The sequence below is a fragment of the Acomys russatus genome, chromosome 31 (genome assembly GCF_903995435.1).
Source record: "Acomys russatus chromosome 31, mAcoRus1.1, whole genome shotgun sequence".
Classification (NCBI taxonomy): domain Eukaryota; kingdom Metazoa; phylum Chordata; class Mammalia; order Rodentia; family Muridae; genus Acomys; species Acomys russatus.
In genome coordinates, this window is record NC_067167.1 from 7965916 (window position 1) to 7980744 (window position 14829).

General features: G+C 45.8%; 1 protein-coding gene across 1 annotated transcript in view; it reads right to left on the reverse strand.

The window, feature by feature from the left end:
• Rfx4 (regulatory factor X4) overlaps positions 1-14829 on the reverse strand; it is a 158230-nt gene that overhangs the window by 25263 nt on the left and 118138 nt on the right. The window contains exons 12-13 of the mRNA XM_051139870.1: positions 11110-11204; positions 10582-10699 (exon numbers count right to left, since the gene is read on the reverse strand). Coding sequence (XP_050995827.1) covers positions 10582-10699; positions 11110-11204 — 213 coding nt within the window. The remainder of the gene's footprint in view (positions 1-10581; positions 10700-11109; positions 11205-14829) is intronic.

Here is a 14829-nt window from a genome sequence, read left to right on the forward strand (position 1 = left end):
CCTAGTCCTTTTAAATAAGAAAAAAGTAGATGTACACTGACTGGGTGCTCTGTGCCAACCACTTCATACGCCACTGTAGGTTATTTTATATGATCTACATCTCAGCCATCTGAGATAAATAGTACTCTCTTACAAAGGAGAAAAACTGAGACTCAGGAGTCACAGAAACATCAAAGCTACACAGTTAAGTGGCAGAACTGGACTTGAACCCGATTGCTCCGGAAGTTGCAGTTTATTATGCAGTTTAGTTCTCTAAAAGGAATACAGTGAAGCAGAATGAGAGACGTATACACTAGGTGCTTAATAAATGATAACTGTTGTTATCTCAAGATCTGCACAATGGCTTTGATTCATTCAGTTACAGTAAAACAAAACAAAACAAACAACAACAAAAAACCAAGCCAAAGGATAGCATCATATACTTGAAGCGTTCATAATGAAGAAATTACTTTATTTGCTAGGATGTTGAGACCAACATTCTAGATACATGGATGAAATGAAACATCCATGAACTAATGGATTAGCATGAAAACCCCAGTAGATAAAAAAATGGGCGTGCCTAGTAGTGTTTGTCCACGAAGTCCCTTAGAAACCACCAGGGCACCCAATGGGTCTGTACTTTTCAATCGCTCTGCAAACAGGAGCTGTGTAGAGCTATTGCCCCTGCCTGTGACCATGCTGTAGTTCTCTGAGTACAGGGGATGCTTAGAGACCTTGACTTAATAAGGGCTGCAGCGTCCTTAGGAAAAAAATCCATCGTTAGGATTATTGGGAAATAAGCAGTTCAGTGCCAGGGTGTCACGGCCACAGAAGAGGGTAAATATAGAAGAAAAACTGGGGCGGAGGTAAGCTGTGGGGAGTTGCTGTAGTTCCATAATACAGGGATTAAAAAAAAAATTCCTCCGCTCCCTGTTCTGTGCCAGCAGCCTGAGGGACACAGCAGAGACTTGGTACACATATATTAGAGGAACGAAGGTGTGGTCTAGCACAAGCTACTCTGCCGTATGTGGGGGGCTAGGCTAGTCCACTTTTCCAACAAGCCCGTGAAGGTTCTATTCTTTTCAGAGACTATGTCGGAGTGGGGGTGGGGGCAGGATGAAGCCTCCGGATGGGGGTATAAGCCACTTGCTCAGGTCTAGAGCTCATGATCACCAAAGGCCATTGTGAGATAAGGTATTGGACACAAAGGAGACTGTTCCTATTTGGTAACCTACTCAACTGCATTTGACAGAATCTGGAATTTTCTCAATTCTGGCCAAGCTTTTCTAGCTTATAGAAAATGACAGCATTCAAAAACAAATGTTAGTATATTTACCACATAGATTTCTGATATCCTCAACATTTTTTTCTATATCTAAATTAGATATTTTTTAATTGTTACCCTCCTTACTGTAATTTTCCCGACTACGTCTGTCCCTTTGACCAATCACTAAACTTGAACCTGTCATTGTTCCCATGTGTTTTATACTGTTCCTGTGTGTGCACTTACACATCTGTAGAGAGCACACATGTAGCCTTTTAACGTGATGTAAATGGCATAACACTCTACACGGCATTCTGCAACCGGCTGCTGACAGTTCTGTTTGCAGACCCATGCACGTGGGCGGACATGTAAGCTACAGCTGAATGGCCACTCAACACCATAGTTCACCCGTCCTCCTGCGGGTAACATCCAGGTTGCTGACAAGTTCTCATCAGTGAGAACTGGCTACAACGACTACCTGTTTCCTACTGTCTATGTCTAAAAGTCCAACCACGAGCTCCCAAGAACACCCGCATCTCCAGTCTTGAGATGGAGATGCCAGACTCCCACCAGAGTGGTCTGCACGGTCACCAGTACTGTGTAAGGTGCTGGCAGGAAGGGTGTGAACATTGCAGTAACCTAATTACCACAGAGACACACGTCCTGTCGTGTGCTTATTATTAGCTAGAATTTCCTGTTCTGTACATTGCTGTTTGTTTGTTGCTTAATTTTTCATATACTGGAGTATTTTTTAAAAAAATAATTATTTAGAGTCCAGGGAGATATCTCAGTGGGTAAGGGCAGTAGCACCAAGTTTGACAACTTGAGTTCTTTCCTTGGGGCGACATGGTAGGAAGAGGTCCTCTGGCTTCTACATATTCTTATGCCCCCCATGGATAGATACATAGACAGACAGACAGACAGACAGACAGATGGATAGATAGATGGATAGATAGATCGATGGATACATTATTTAGAATGGATTTCAATATATTATGGATTTTAATAATTTGATATTTATATCCATCGCAAAACATCTCCCTTCTTTCCATGTTTTTTTTTTTTTTTTTTTTTTTTTAATGCTTTGGCTTTGCGTATGGGCCTCGTTAAGCACAAGTTTAAATCCCAATGTGTCATTCCTAGAATGGCTGCAGTTTCATGAACTGAGAGCTGAACAGAGTGAGAAAACTAAGCCACAAGTGACAAATGGAGAAACAGCACCACAAGCACGTTATTTAGAAATCTAAAATTACCAAGAACACCAACGATCACAGAGTGGAGATGACAACAGTGATCACGGAGTAGGGATGCTTAGCCTTGCAGAGCTGGTCCACGAATGGGCAGTATCTGTCATTTATGAATTATTCGGACATTATCCCAAAGCACAGAGTGGCTCTGACATCACTCACTCCATCTTGTTTTAAGATTAGAGTAATATTATTCCTGTGCAGTTTAAAACACAAATATCAATGTCTCTTCTCCTAAGGTTTTCTCATGGCTGATTTATAACAGCTATAAAATACCCAGAGGAAGCAGCCTGGCCAAGCCTCTCACACTGTGTCTTATTTCACATTCTTTCAAATTATGTGCTAAATAAGATATATATTCAAATGTCAACCTTGGCAGTATTTTCCTTCATGCTTTGTTCTTTATGTGTGTTTATGCTTTTATTTTTTTTTTAAGAAACAATTTCCTATTCTAAGATAATAAAGAGGTCCTTTGCTTTTTTTGGGGGCGGGGATTAGTTTTTCAAGACAGGATTTCTCTGTGTAGCCTTGGCTAACCTGAACATGCTTTGTAGACCAGGCTGGTCTTGAACTCACAAAGATGGGCTTGCCTCTGCCTCCTGGAGTGCTGAGATTACAGGTGTGCACCACCACACCCCGCTCATTTCTTAATTTTTAAAAGAAGTTTTATGATTTATTCTTGTCATTGTTACTGTTTTTCAGTTAGATGTTTCTTTTTGGAAGTTGGGGGATCTAACTTTGTCTTAGTCACCCTAAAATTCTTGCTTCAGAAAATCCCGTGGCCAGTGGTCTGAGTCCTACTTCTGTCTCATCAGTAGTCCCTGACACTCTACCTTAAAAGGTATGGGAGTGTGGATCTGATGGGCAGAAGACAGGCCTCTCTCCTGCCAGGCTGGCCTTGGCGCCTCTGTGCTGTTTCTTCACTTGTCTATCACTGTCGAAGGACATATATTGGTGATCAACCATGCCAGCGGAGCATGTCCCTACAGCTGGCTTGCCCTAACCTTCACAGCAGCTTAGTCCTTTAGGTTTCTGTAAGAGTTAAAAGGATCAGCTTGTTATAGCCAAACAAATTTGAAGATGTGAGCTGTAAGTCCATTGAATTTATACATTAAAGAGAATTAACATTTTTTTTGGGGGGGGGGGTGTCTTTCCAAACATGAGTCATATTTTTTTTTTTCTTTTTTGGTTTTTCGAGATAGGGTCTCTCTGTGTAGCATTAGCTGTCCTGGATTCGCTTTGTAGACCAGGCTGGCCTTGAACTCACAGAGATCCGCCTGCCTCTGCCTCCCGAGTGCTGGGATTAAAGGCATGTGCCACCATGCCCGGCCATATTCTTTTTTCTTAAAGGACTTCCCGCCCCCCCCCCCCCCCCCAGCCCCCTGCCTGTCTATTTCTTTGAGACATCTCACTATGTGGCTCTGGCTGGCCTTGAACTCACTGTGCATTACAAGCTGGACCTGAGTTTATAGTGGCCCCTACCTCAGCCTTCTCAGAGCTGACCCAACAGGCATGAGCCATGGTAGCTGGCCATAAAGCTTTGGAGAGCTCAACACTTGTTTTTTGTTTTTTTGTTTTTTGGTTTTTTTTTTCAGAATTTATTTCAAGGTACTTTTAGACTCAGTTGCTACTATGAATATGCTGTTATTTTTTTCAGTTACATTTCAGTGTGCTGAGAATTCCAATACTTTTACAAAAACTAAAGTAACCTAATTTCCATTTACCTTATAGACTTAAATTTGATTACATTTTCTTTCTTCTCTCTCTCTCTCTCTCTCTCTCTCTCTGTGTCTGTGTGTGTGTGTGTATGTGTGTGTGTGTATGTGTGTGTGTGTGTGTGTGTGTGTGTGTGCCACAGCATGTACGTGGAGATCAAAGGACAATAGGAGATCCAATTCTCCGTCTTCTGTGTCCTGGGGATGGCCCTCAGGTGGTCAGCATTAACACCAAGCCCCTTTACTCACAGGACCATCTTGTCAGTGCTGGAACTCTCTTCTTTTTGTCCACCTGAATATCTCTAAATAGATGATTTTGAGTTTTTCTTCTAATTTGTGTATTTCCTTTATGTATTGATTGGCTAGACCTCTAGCACAGTTTTCTTAGAGAGTATGAGAAGTTATTCTTGACTTTTTATGCCTTAGTGGGCAATCTTATGAACATCACCATTTAATGTATTATTTGTTGTAGATATTTTAAAATACTCTTTAATATCCTCTTTGATTTCTACCTTTCTCAAAAGTCATACAAAGCAAGTGACTGCAAACAAATGCTTTTTTCCTTGATAAGCTATGGAGATGGCGACATGATATCCTTTTAAATCTATGACCTTAGGATGCTACTGGCTCATGACTAGACTTTTGATCATACTTGAAATTTTGGCAGATCTGTCTCAATTGTGATAGTAAGCTATTTTTACTTTTTTGTGTATGGAATGGGTGTGAAGGCACACACGTACTGCCGTGCACATGTGGAGGTCAGAGGAGAGCTTCTGGAAGTCAGTTCTCCGTGTCCACCATGTAGGTTCCAGGGCTCAAGCACTTGGGTCAGATATGGCAGCCAGCGCCCTTACCCACTCACTGAGACATTTCACCCACCGCCACTCATGATTTGGGAAAAAAAGAAAAGGCTGGGTGTGGTGGCACATGCTTCTAATCCCAGCACTCAGGAGGCAGAGGTGGTTGTCTCTGTGAGTTTGATGCCAGCCTGGTCTACATAGCGAGTTTCAGGCCATCCAGGGCTACACAGAGACACGGTCTCAAACAAGACAGCCTGGGATGAGGCAGATCTTCCCATGTTTTCATCTGTGGGACACAATGTGGCTGAGTCACCATGGTCTTTTCTCCCAACTGTTCTTGCTAGGTTTGGAATTGAGGTTGACTCATAAAATGGATGTTACTGCTTTCCAGTTTTCATTTTCGTTCCTTGAAATAGGGATGTCCATAAGTTAAGGATTATGCACCTCATAGAATTTAGGAACGCTTGCTCTAAAAATATGTTTGCCTGCTGTCTTCACAGGAGGTGTGTCTTCCTCATTTATTCTGACTATTGTCTCCCCATCCTGTCTGGTTTTTGCCTTACCACCTATGCTCTCAGCTTTCCTCAGCTCCTCAGTTCTTGCCATCTCTTAAATGTTCATAGTATTCCATTTCCCCCTGAAAATTATGATTATGTTACCATAGTAATAATCTCTGAACTCACCCTGTACATACACCATACATATTTGCTGTAAGAACACATATGAATAGACATACACACTTCCGACAAAATCTGAAGTTATTTAGTAGATCTAGTCGATGCAAAAACCTCTACATGTTTTTAATTATTCCTTCAGCATTCACTTCTCATTATTCCATGTTATATATTTTCCCCTAGACCATGGCTTTACCTTTGTAAAAACACACATACAGATTAGTTTGGGGCCTTCAATACGTCTCAGTGGGTAAGGTACTTGCTGCTAACCCTGAAGACCTGAGTTCAATTCCCTGAACCCATATGGCGGAAGGGGAGAACTGGCTCCCAAGGGTTGCCCTCTGACCCCCACACCTGTGCTGTGGCATGCCCCACCCTTCACATAACGTGCACAAGTAACAAGCAAATGTAGAAAAAGCTAGCTAACTAAAGTTGTTTATATACTTTTTTCTCTCCGTGTGAAAACTGGGCCCCTAAATTCATGTACATTCTCTGCATTAAAGATTGGGGGAGACATCGGGCGTGGTGGCGCACACCTTTAATCCCAGCACTCGGGAGGCAGAGGCAGGTGGATCAATGTGAGTTCAAGGCCAGCCTAGTCTACAAAGTGAATCTAGGACAGCCAAGGCTACACAGAGAAACCCTGTCTTGGTAAAAAAAAAAAAAAAAAAAAAAAAAAAAAAAAAATAGTGGAGAGGAGGCCTGGGACTCTTGAAGGACCTTACCCTGTGTCTGAGATCCTCACCTGTGATAGTCACACAGAGACACTTGACTCACCCAAGTGCAGGTCACAAGAATTCGTCTGATGATGAAATGGCCGTCTCAGACTTCTTTGCTTTGGAACAGTCTGTTATATTGCAGTATTGCAGTGATAATCAGAAAATTGCCATTTCTTGTGTGCCAGAGTGTCTGTGGCTTTTTCTTCTTGCTAACGCGTGTCCTTTTGCAGCCTTTGCTTTTTGATATTTATTTGTGGATGCTGAATTCTCCCCGTCTGTCTATAACTGAATCTGCCTTTCTGTTGACAGTTTCTGTTCTCAGCACTTACAAGCTGCTACTCTGCTGTGCTCTGGCATCTGTTACTATTGGCAACACTCTAATGATTATTCTTTTCTCTTATCACTTTAGAGTTTTTTAAAAAAAATCTAAATCCACAACTTTAAAAATCATCACTCTGAATAAAGTAACTATTCCTAACCTTTTACGCCATCCTCCTGCATCTGGGTGACCGGGGTCAGAATGAGCGTGGGCTTTGGTGAGGCAGATGGATTGGGCTTTGAACCAATGCCCCATCACTCTGCCTCCTTGATCTTGGGCAAAGAAATTCAACAAGCTCCCTTCCCACACCGTGGAAAAGAACCTATGTCCGTCTGCCTTGCAGAGCTAAAGCAAAAAATAAATGATCTTCTATTTTTGCTAAATATTTGTTAAAATAATTATTGGCTACTGTTTGCCTTGTTACGTGCCTCATGCTAGGGAGTCCTTATTAAATTTCACCCCAGCTTCCTCATCTGACATACTGGAAGCAGTAATAGGAAAAAGAACGCTAATAGAATGTCTAAAATGTATTAGGCTCCCCATAAATACTATTTTCTAGTTTCCATTGGTATTGAACTGAGAAGGTGGGTGGGTCAGGGTAGCTTATTAGAAAGAGTACACAGTTGAGCAGAGGAGGATGGCCTGTCCCTGGCAGAACCCAGTCTGTTATGCAAGTCTTCCTTCTCTCTGGGCCTATATGGGGGAAGGAAATTCATGCTGTCAGGGCTCGGAGAGGCCCCGAGCATCGCTAGCAACATCAAGGTCCCAATGTTCAGCATGCTCTGGGTACTGGGAAGCCAGAGCACCTGAGCGTAGAGAAGCAGCTTGGTCCCATCACTGTCACCAAGTAGGTCTGACAGATGCCATGGAGCCTATTAGTCCCAGGCTGAGGGGGCGGGGGTGAACATTGCTGCTGGACCACACCTGGGAGGGGGAGCATTATTGCTGGACCACACCTGGGAGGGGGAGCATTGCTGCTGGACCACACCTGGCAGGATGCACAGCCCCGCCCCGGCATCAGCTGTCACACTGCAGCTTCCCAGCCATGCACAATGGTGACATAAACGAGCATTTGGTGAAAACCCACAACGATACGGTGAAGGCTGCTTGTGCTGGCTGGAGGCCCAGGTGCCCCCTGAGCGTCAACATCAGCAGGACCAATGCTTGTCAGCTGTTACCTTTGCAAACTCCTTCCAGAGACACTGTTTTTTTATGGCACAAAAATCTGGCTTCTCCAGATCAAGGCACTGACTGACCCAGGGGAAAAGGAATTAGGGAGACAAAAGTGAAAGGGAACCAAGAAGACGAAACGTGTCAACTACCTTCCAAAGGAGACAGAGTTGCCAGGGCCTTTTGAGGTATTTCCCCAGATCACTGTAATGGCCAGCCTGCCAAGCTGGCACTTGTGCCAGCCCCACATCATTCACCGGGTGCCGAGGAACATGCCAGAGTTATAAGATACATAGAGCTGGCCCCTGTGGCTGGGGGTGGGGGCCAGGGAACAGAGGGCTCTTTTTCCTAATTAGCTGTTTTCATACAGCAAACACATGACCCAAACACAGCCACCAACTGGGTCTTTGACATATACAGGCAGAGAGGGGGAGCTGGGCTTTTGTCTGCCACACATTCTTTCAACTCGCCAGTCGCCCCAAGCTGCAAACCTCAACAATGAGTCAGATGAGCTGCACCATTTCAGAGGCCACTGAATGCACTTAGAAGCAGGCATTGTTTCAACCCGCTCAGAGCTGAGAAAAATACCCTAAGAGTGAAATTGGGGTAATGTCTCTCTTTTCACAGTGTGTGTGTATACACCATATATTTGGTAATATATACATGAATGGTATATGTGTATACACACACACACACACACACATATATGTGTGTGTGTGTGTGTGTGTGTGTGTGTGTGTGTGTGTGTGTGTGTGTGTGTGTGTGTATGCACCATTTACCTGACTGGAAAGGAAATAAACCCACAAAACCAATTTTAAAGTCACACAGTCAGGCGTAGTGGTGCACTCCTGTAATTCCAGCATTTGAGGAGGCAGAGGCAGGCGGGATCTCAGTGAATTTGAGGCCAGCCTGGTCTACAAAGTGAGTCGGGGCAGCTAGGGCTACACAGAGAAAACCTGTTGAGAAAAACAAAAAACAAAAACAAAAAAAACAAAAAAGAAAAGAAAGAAAGAAAGAAAAAAAAGAAAACAAGAAAGGTCATACATCTCAGGAAGAAATTCAAGTCAAGGCATTGATAAACCACAATTGTTGTGTCGGGGCTTCCATTTTTATATAGATTATAACTCTGCCAAAACAAATGAGCTGCAAAGAGTAACGCCAAGGAAACTTCCTTCCCTGCACGATGGGAGGTGGTCAGGACTAGGCTTGTCTCATGAATCAGCAAGTGGAAGAATAAGAGATAAGGCAAGGAGCGGAGGCTTCTCGTTTTGTGCACGTGCTTATGTGGAAAAAAAAATATGGTTGAATCTTTGATTTTGAAGCAACGGAAAAATTATCTCAAGATACCATTTGTCCGTTTGCTTAAGTAAAAGCAGTTATAGAGAAATGGGCTTTCCAGAGCTACAGGTAACACATGCTAATGTTAACCACCACGCACTGGAAGTCATCAACATGCCACATCTGATAGTCCTGCCCAGGCAGCACTCACTGGAGGAGCATTTCCACACTCTGCTCAAAGACAGTTTCCATCTGTAGCTGAAACATTTGGAGGCTCAGAGAACCCTAGAGCTGAAGTGAAAGAAATTGCCAACACAAGGCCTCTCTGAGTGTGTCGACAGCCTTTCCTTAAAAAACCAAACGTTCTTGTGTTCTACTTCACTGTATGACACGACTGGAAAATGGTGACATGTCCATACAAAGTTAGATGAAAAAAATATCCAATGAAAAGCCAGGACAAGGCTGAGGGTGGATTGGCTTAGTCTGAAATGACGGCAAGTGAGATCACATCTACAGTTGTAGTGGTAGGTGGCATGGAAGCAATTACCCAGAAGCCTTAGCAACAGCCCCTGGGAGAGACACCAGGAAAACAGAGGCCAGTGTTTTGGAATTTTGAATATCTAGATAATGTCTTTCCAGGTTCCAGCTCCCTTGATGTGGACAAGCTGGACTCAAACATACTCCCTCTCTGCAGAAAAAAAAGCAGCCAACTGTGTCCTGCAGGTAGCATAGTCTCTTTAGCAAGTTGGGGACCAGGTTTCTATCTGCAGAGACAGGATCTGAAGACAAGTGTTGAGCACTGTCATGGTGTAAAGAGTAGTAAGTGAGGACTTGGGGTGACCCGAGGGACCCAGAAAACAAAAGTGGAAGTGAGTGCAAACGCCTTCTTCCAGAGAGTAGGCCGGAGTGCATTGCTGAAGGAATATTAATCAAAACGTCAAAAGTCGATCAGGAATGGAAAACATCAGAACATAACCCTGAGTGTCAGTCAGGGCGTTGGAAAGGCTTGAACTCAGAGGCCTGTCTCTGCACCCAGTCTTAGATCAACTGCAGCTGTGGAGCTCTGCAGCTCACCCCATGGAATGGTCAGACACTGGGGACATCTGATAAAGGGTGCTTGGCCACTGCCACTCAGACCTCCTTAAACGCCGTCAGGTCTCTGTCAGCAAACCTCTCATCTTCACATGGGCTGCTTTGCCACATCACCATTAGCATTTAGCGCCCCTTTGCTGTTTGAAAAATCTAACAGCATTGTGTCCCACCCCTAGCAGATATCTTCACAATGTCTTGTGGCCTCAGAGATAGCAGGTGAGACTGTAGATGACTCCACAGAGGTGGACTCGGTGCACAGAGTCCAGAGAAAAGTGTTTGGACTTTGTGTGTGTGTGCGCGCGCGTGACACTAGGATAGCCTTACCAAAGCTGGGAGCACTGTGCAAGGTCATGTCCCGGATCACTCTTGTGCCAAAGCAAGACCACATCAGCAGGAACTGCTGCGCGACTTTCTTCAGGGACCCTTGTCTCTTGGCAGCCACCTACGAGCAAGTGAATGGCTTTAGTACCTCAGCCCTTCATTCACTACTGGCTCTGAAAAAGTGAGGGAAGGCTTGTAAGCCTTCAAGTTCAAGCCTGCGAAGCAGTGATTTTCTTAAAAAAAATATTTTTGTCATTAGCAGAATAAACACATTCATGAAATCTGATGCCAAGATGGTTACGCGCAGTAACCAGTAATGGGTGATTCAGGAGCGGGAGTCTGAGAATCCAGTCTCTGCCCACCTCCACCTTCAAGGGTTAGGACCAGGTCTGCCCTCCTGGTAACCCCAAGCTCCATGGGTGCTGAGGAGCACTAGCTAGCTCACTCTGAGGTTCTATGCTAGTTAGGTGTCCACAGACAACCAATAATCTGCAGGAGCCATGGCTGCCCCTCCCGCTCTGCCCTACCAACCTTCACAACACATCGGTCCACCATGGTGTCCAGCCACTCTATGTAAGACTCAATAGGCGACTGCTCCTCCAGCAGGTGGTCAAACTCCTGGTACACTGTAAATGAAGCAGAAGCCGACACACCTTACTCTAGTTGTGGTTCCAGTGAGGCATAGTCTTAAAGGCACAGAGGACCGGACTGCGTGCTTCCTCATGACCCAGCTGAGACGAGCTCCTTCCTGCCCTCCCCTGCCTCTCATCAGCAGACATGTCACCCCTACTCCTTGTTCTCTCTCATGGCACGTGTCTTTATTTGCTTTTGCTACATCATTAATAGCACTGGCCAACAGCTAGTGGGGCCTCACGTCTCCTTGTTGATCCTTCTCTCTTCATTCATTGGTGCATTGTTATATAATATAATGCGTGTATATATATGAGCTTATTCTGGAAAGCCTTGCTCAACCATTAGGCCAGGACATTTCCATTGTGGGAAATAGGTACAGGGCTGGGGACACGCCCGTTACAAACATCTCTTCCGTTGCATATTTTCAGTGTGGGTTCTGCACGTGGAGCTAAGTAAAGTACGTGTACGTTATTTATCTTATCTGCTTTATTTACACTCCAAGATCTGTACATGCTCCTTGTTTCCATGAGTCTGAGCAGTTTTTTTCCTATGTGAGGGAGCCAGCCAATTTGCTGTGTTGCTTGGCAGATGAGTGCTCTAAGGAGACAAGCCGCCTGTGCTTAGCATGAAGACGGGCTTTAGGACGTTGAATCCATCTTAGATTTCAGATGAGGTGTGCGGTGATTACTACTGTCAACTGGACGCAGTCTGGAGTCACCTAGGAGATAAGCCTCTGGGGCTGACTTGAGAGCTTATCCAGATTGGGTCAAGTGCTGTGAGAAGACCAACCCACCTTAGCTGTGGGCGGCACCATTGCAGGGGCTGGGGTCCTGACCCGAACAAAAAGGAGAGTGCGGGCCGAGCTTGAGTGCCTATCACTGTTTCTTTATCCTGGGACTAGCCACCTCAAGCTCCTGCCACCATGCCTGGCCCGCCATGATGGACTGTAGTCTTGAGCCTGAGCCTAAACCTTTCTCTCTTGCTGATTTTTTTGGGGTTTTTTTGTTTTTTTTTTTTTTTTACGGTATTTTACCACAGCAGTGTGAAAAGTAACTGACACAAGGTGCTGTGCTCCGCCTTTTGTTTGTTTGCCTGCTGTTTTGTTTTGTTTTTAAGCCAGGGTCTCTCTGTGTAGCCTTAGCTGTTCTAGACTTGCTTTGTTGATCAGGCTGGCCTCGAACTTACAGAGATGCATCTGCCTCTGCCTCCTGAGTGCTGGAACTACAGGTGTCCGCCATTGTGCCTGACTTTGTGCTGTGCCTTAATGAGATTAATCAATGTAACCAAAGCCAAAAAGCAAGTGAGTCACATGGCAGAGCCTAGAATGAGGTTTGGGGGGCTCTTTCTTTGTGTCTGGACTACTGTGAACGAATCACTGATAGTGACAATGGTTGCACAGTAAAAATAGCAACTGCTAACTTTCTTGAGCACTCGCTAAGTGTCAGGTGCTCTCTTCAGTGACTCCCATGGGCACACTTACTTAACCTGAAGACAGACTCTCACGTGTTAATGTCAAGAGTGCTGGTTGTATCTTGCTTCCTGTTTGACCCCAGTGCTTAGAACTGCCTGGCATAAAGTAGGTGTTCAGCTGGTTACTGAGTGAATAAATGGACAACCCAAGGAGGTAAGAATCCTCATTTTTCCCCATCTGCAAATAAAGAAACTGGGGTACTTGGAGATGAGCAACTGCCCAAATGGTTCACAGCTAGTTGAGATTTTAAACAGCTCTGCTCATGCACCTACCTCCTAACCACTGCCTGCAGGAACACCACTGCCTCCCTCCAGGAGCACCACTGCCTCCCTCCAGGAGCACCACTGCCTCCCTCCAGGAGCACCACTGCCTCCCTCCAGGAGCATCACTGCCTCCCTCCAGGAGCATCACTGCCTCCCTCCAGGGGCACCACTGCCTCCTTCCAGGGGCATCACTGCTTCTCTTCAGGAGCACCACTGCCTCCCTCCAGGGGCACCACTGCCTCCCTCCAGGGGCACCACTGCCTGCCTCCAGGATCACCACTGCCTGCCTCCAGGAGCACCACTGCCTCCCTCCAGGGGCACCACTGCCTCCCTCCAGGAGCACCACTGCCTGCCTCCAGGAGCACCACTGCCTGCCTCCAGGAGCACCACTGCCTCCCTCCAGGGCACCACTGCCTGCCTCCAGGAGCACCACTGCTTGCCTTTAGGAGCACTCCCCTGTATACTAAGCATGTAGTGCTTAGTCTTGTTTAATCCTAAGCCCTCCACATCATCCTCATCTTACAGAACTAGAAGCCAAGGCCACCATGCCCTGGAGCCAGGGTTCAAGCAAGGTCTGTTGGGCAAACATGGCCCCACCCTTTTGCTAAGGCATCCCTTAATTTTCATTCTAATGGTGTGCTCAAATACCAAGACACGTAAAAGCTAAAGTGAGCCAAGCATCCCCACTCAGTCTCTGCATCATCGATGGAACGGTGACTCTGACAGCAAGAATGTGCAGATCTGTCAAGTGGTTGTGACAAAAGTGAAGGGTGGCACACAGGTGCCTCCAGCCCTGCTCAGACTGAGCTTTGGGTCCATTCAGTGTCGTTCAAGGACTTTGTCCTTGTCTATTTTGGAGCTACAGGTATGACACCTATGTCCTGGGCCATCCACATTCAGGCTTGGCACCCTTCCTCAAACCCCCCTTTCTGGCATTGCATCACATCGCACTGCCCTCTTTGGCAAGACAGGGCATGCGCTGTTGAGAATCAGCTTCTGTCTGGCCGCCAACCCTGAGCGCCCCATCAGAAAGGGCAGTGGCTATCCCAGGCGCTGCCCAATCTTGTCACAGAACCTGCTCCAGGATACACAGACAGCAAGGGCCAGCTGGGTTGGACTGAGCCACAATCTAATTCCAGTGTCAGATGACACAGTTCTATCCTGCATTAAGGGAACTTGAAAGGTTCTTTCTGGGAGACAGAGGCAGCAGTGATGTCCAATAGTGCTCGTCACACAGGCTTAGGCCTGGTCCCCTCAACTCGAGCTGCTGATTGTATTTTTTCCTAAGTCTAGTTCACGTTTTATTGCCCATAAAAGGCTCTACGGGAAGCCAATGTAAAACCATGAGTGGCAGCTAAAACTGACAAGTAGGGTCACTGTCCTTGGGCATTATCAGATGCTGGCTCCTTGCCTGGATCATTGGGAGACCATGGGATGAAGTGACCAGTGGTCCCCCACAGGCTGTTAGAGTGTTTGGGGGCATGCTTTCTCTTGATATAGCTGAGAATAGGGGGGAACAAAGCAAGAGTCAGTGGGTAAGGTTTGAGGATGTGTGTCTGGAGCCCTAGAACACACATTAAAACAACAACATGAACAAAAACAGATTGGGCAGTACACAGCTGTAATTACAGCACTGCTGCAGTGAAATGGAGACAGAGGCAGGAGATTTCCCATGAGTTTAAAAGCCAGCTAGCCCGGGGTACCGTCTAGCCTTATGTCAACTGGAGACACAAACTAGAGTTGTCTGAAAAGAGGGAACCTCAGTTGAGAGAACGCCTCCATAAGATCCAGCTGTGGGGCATTTTCTTAATTGGTGATTGATGGGAGGAGGGCCCAGACCATTATGGGTGGTGCCACCCTGGGCTGGTGGCCCTGGGTTCTGTA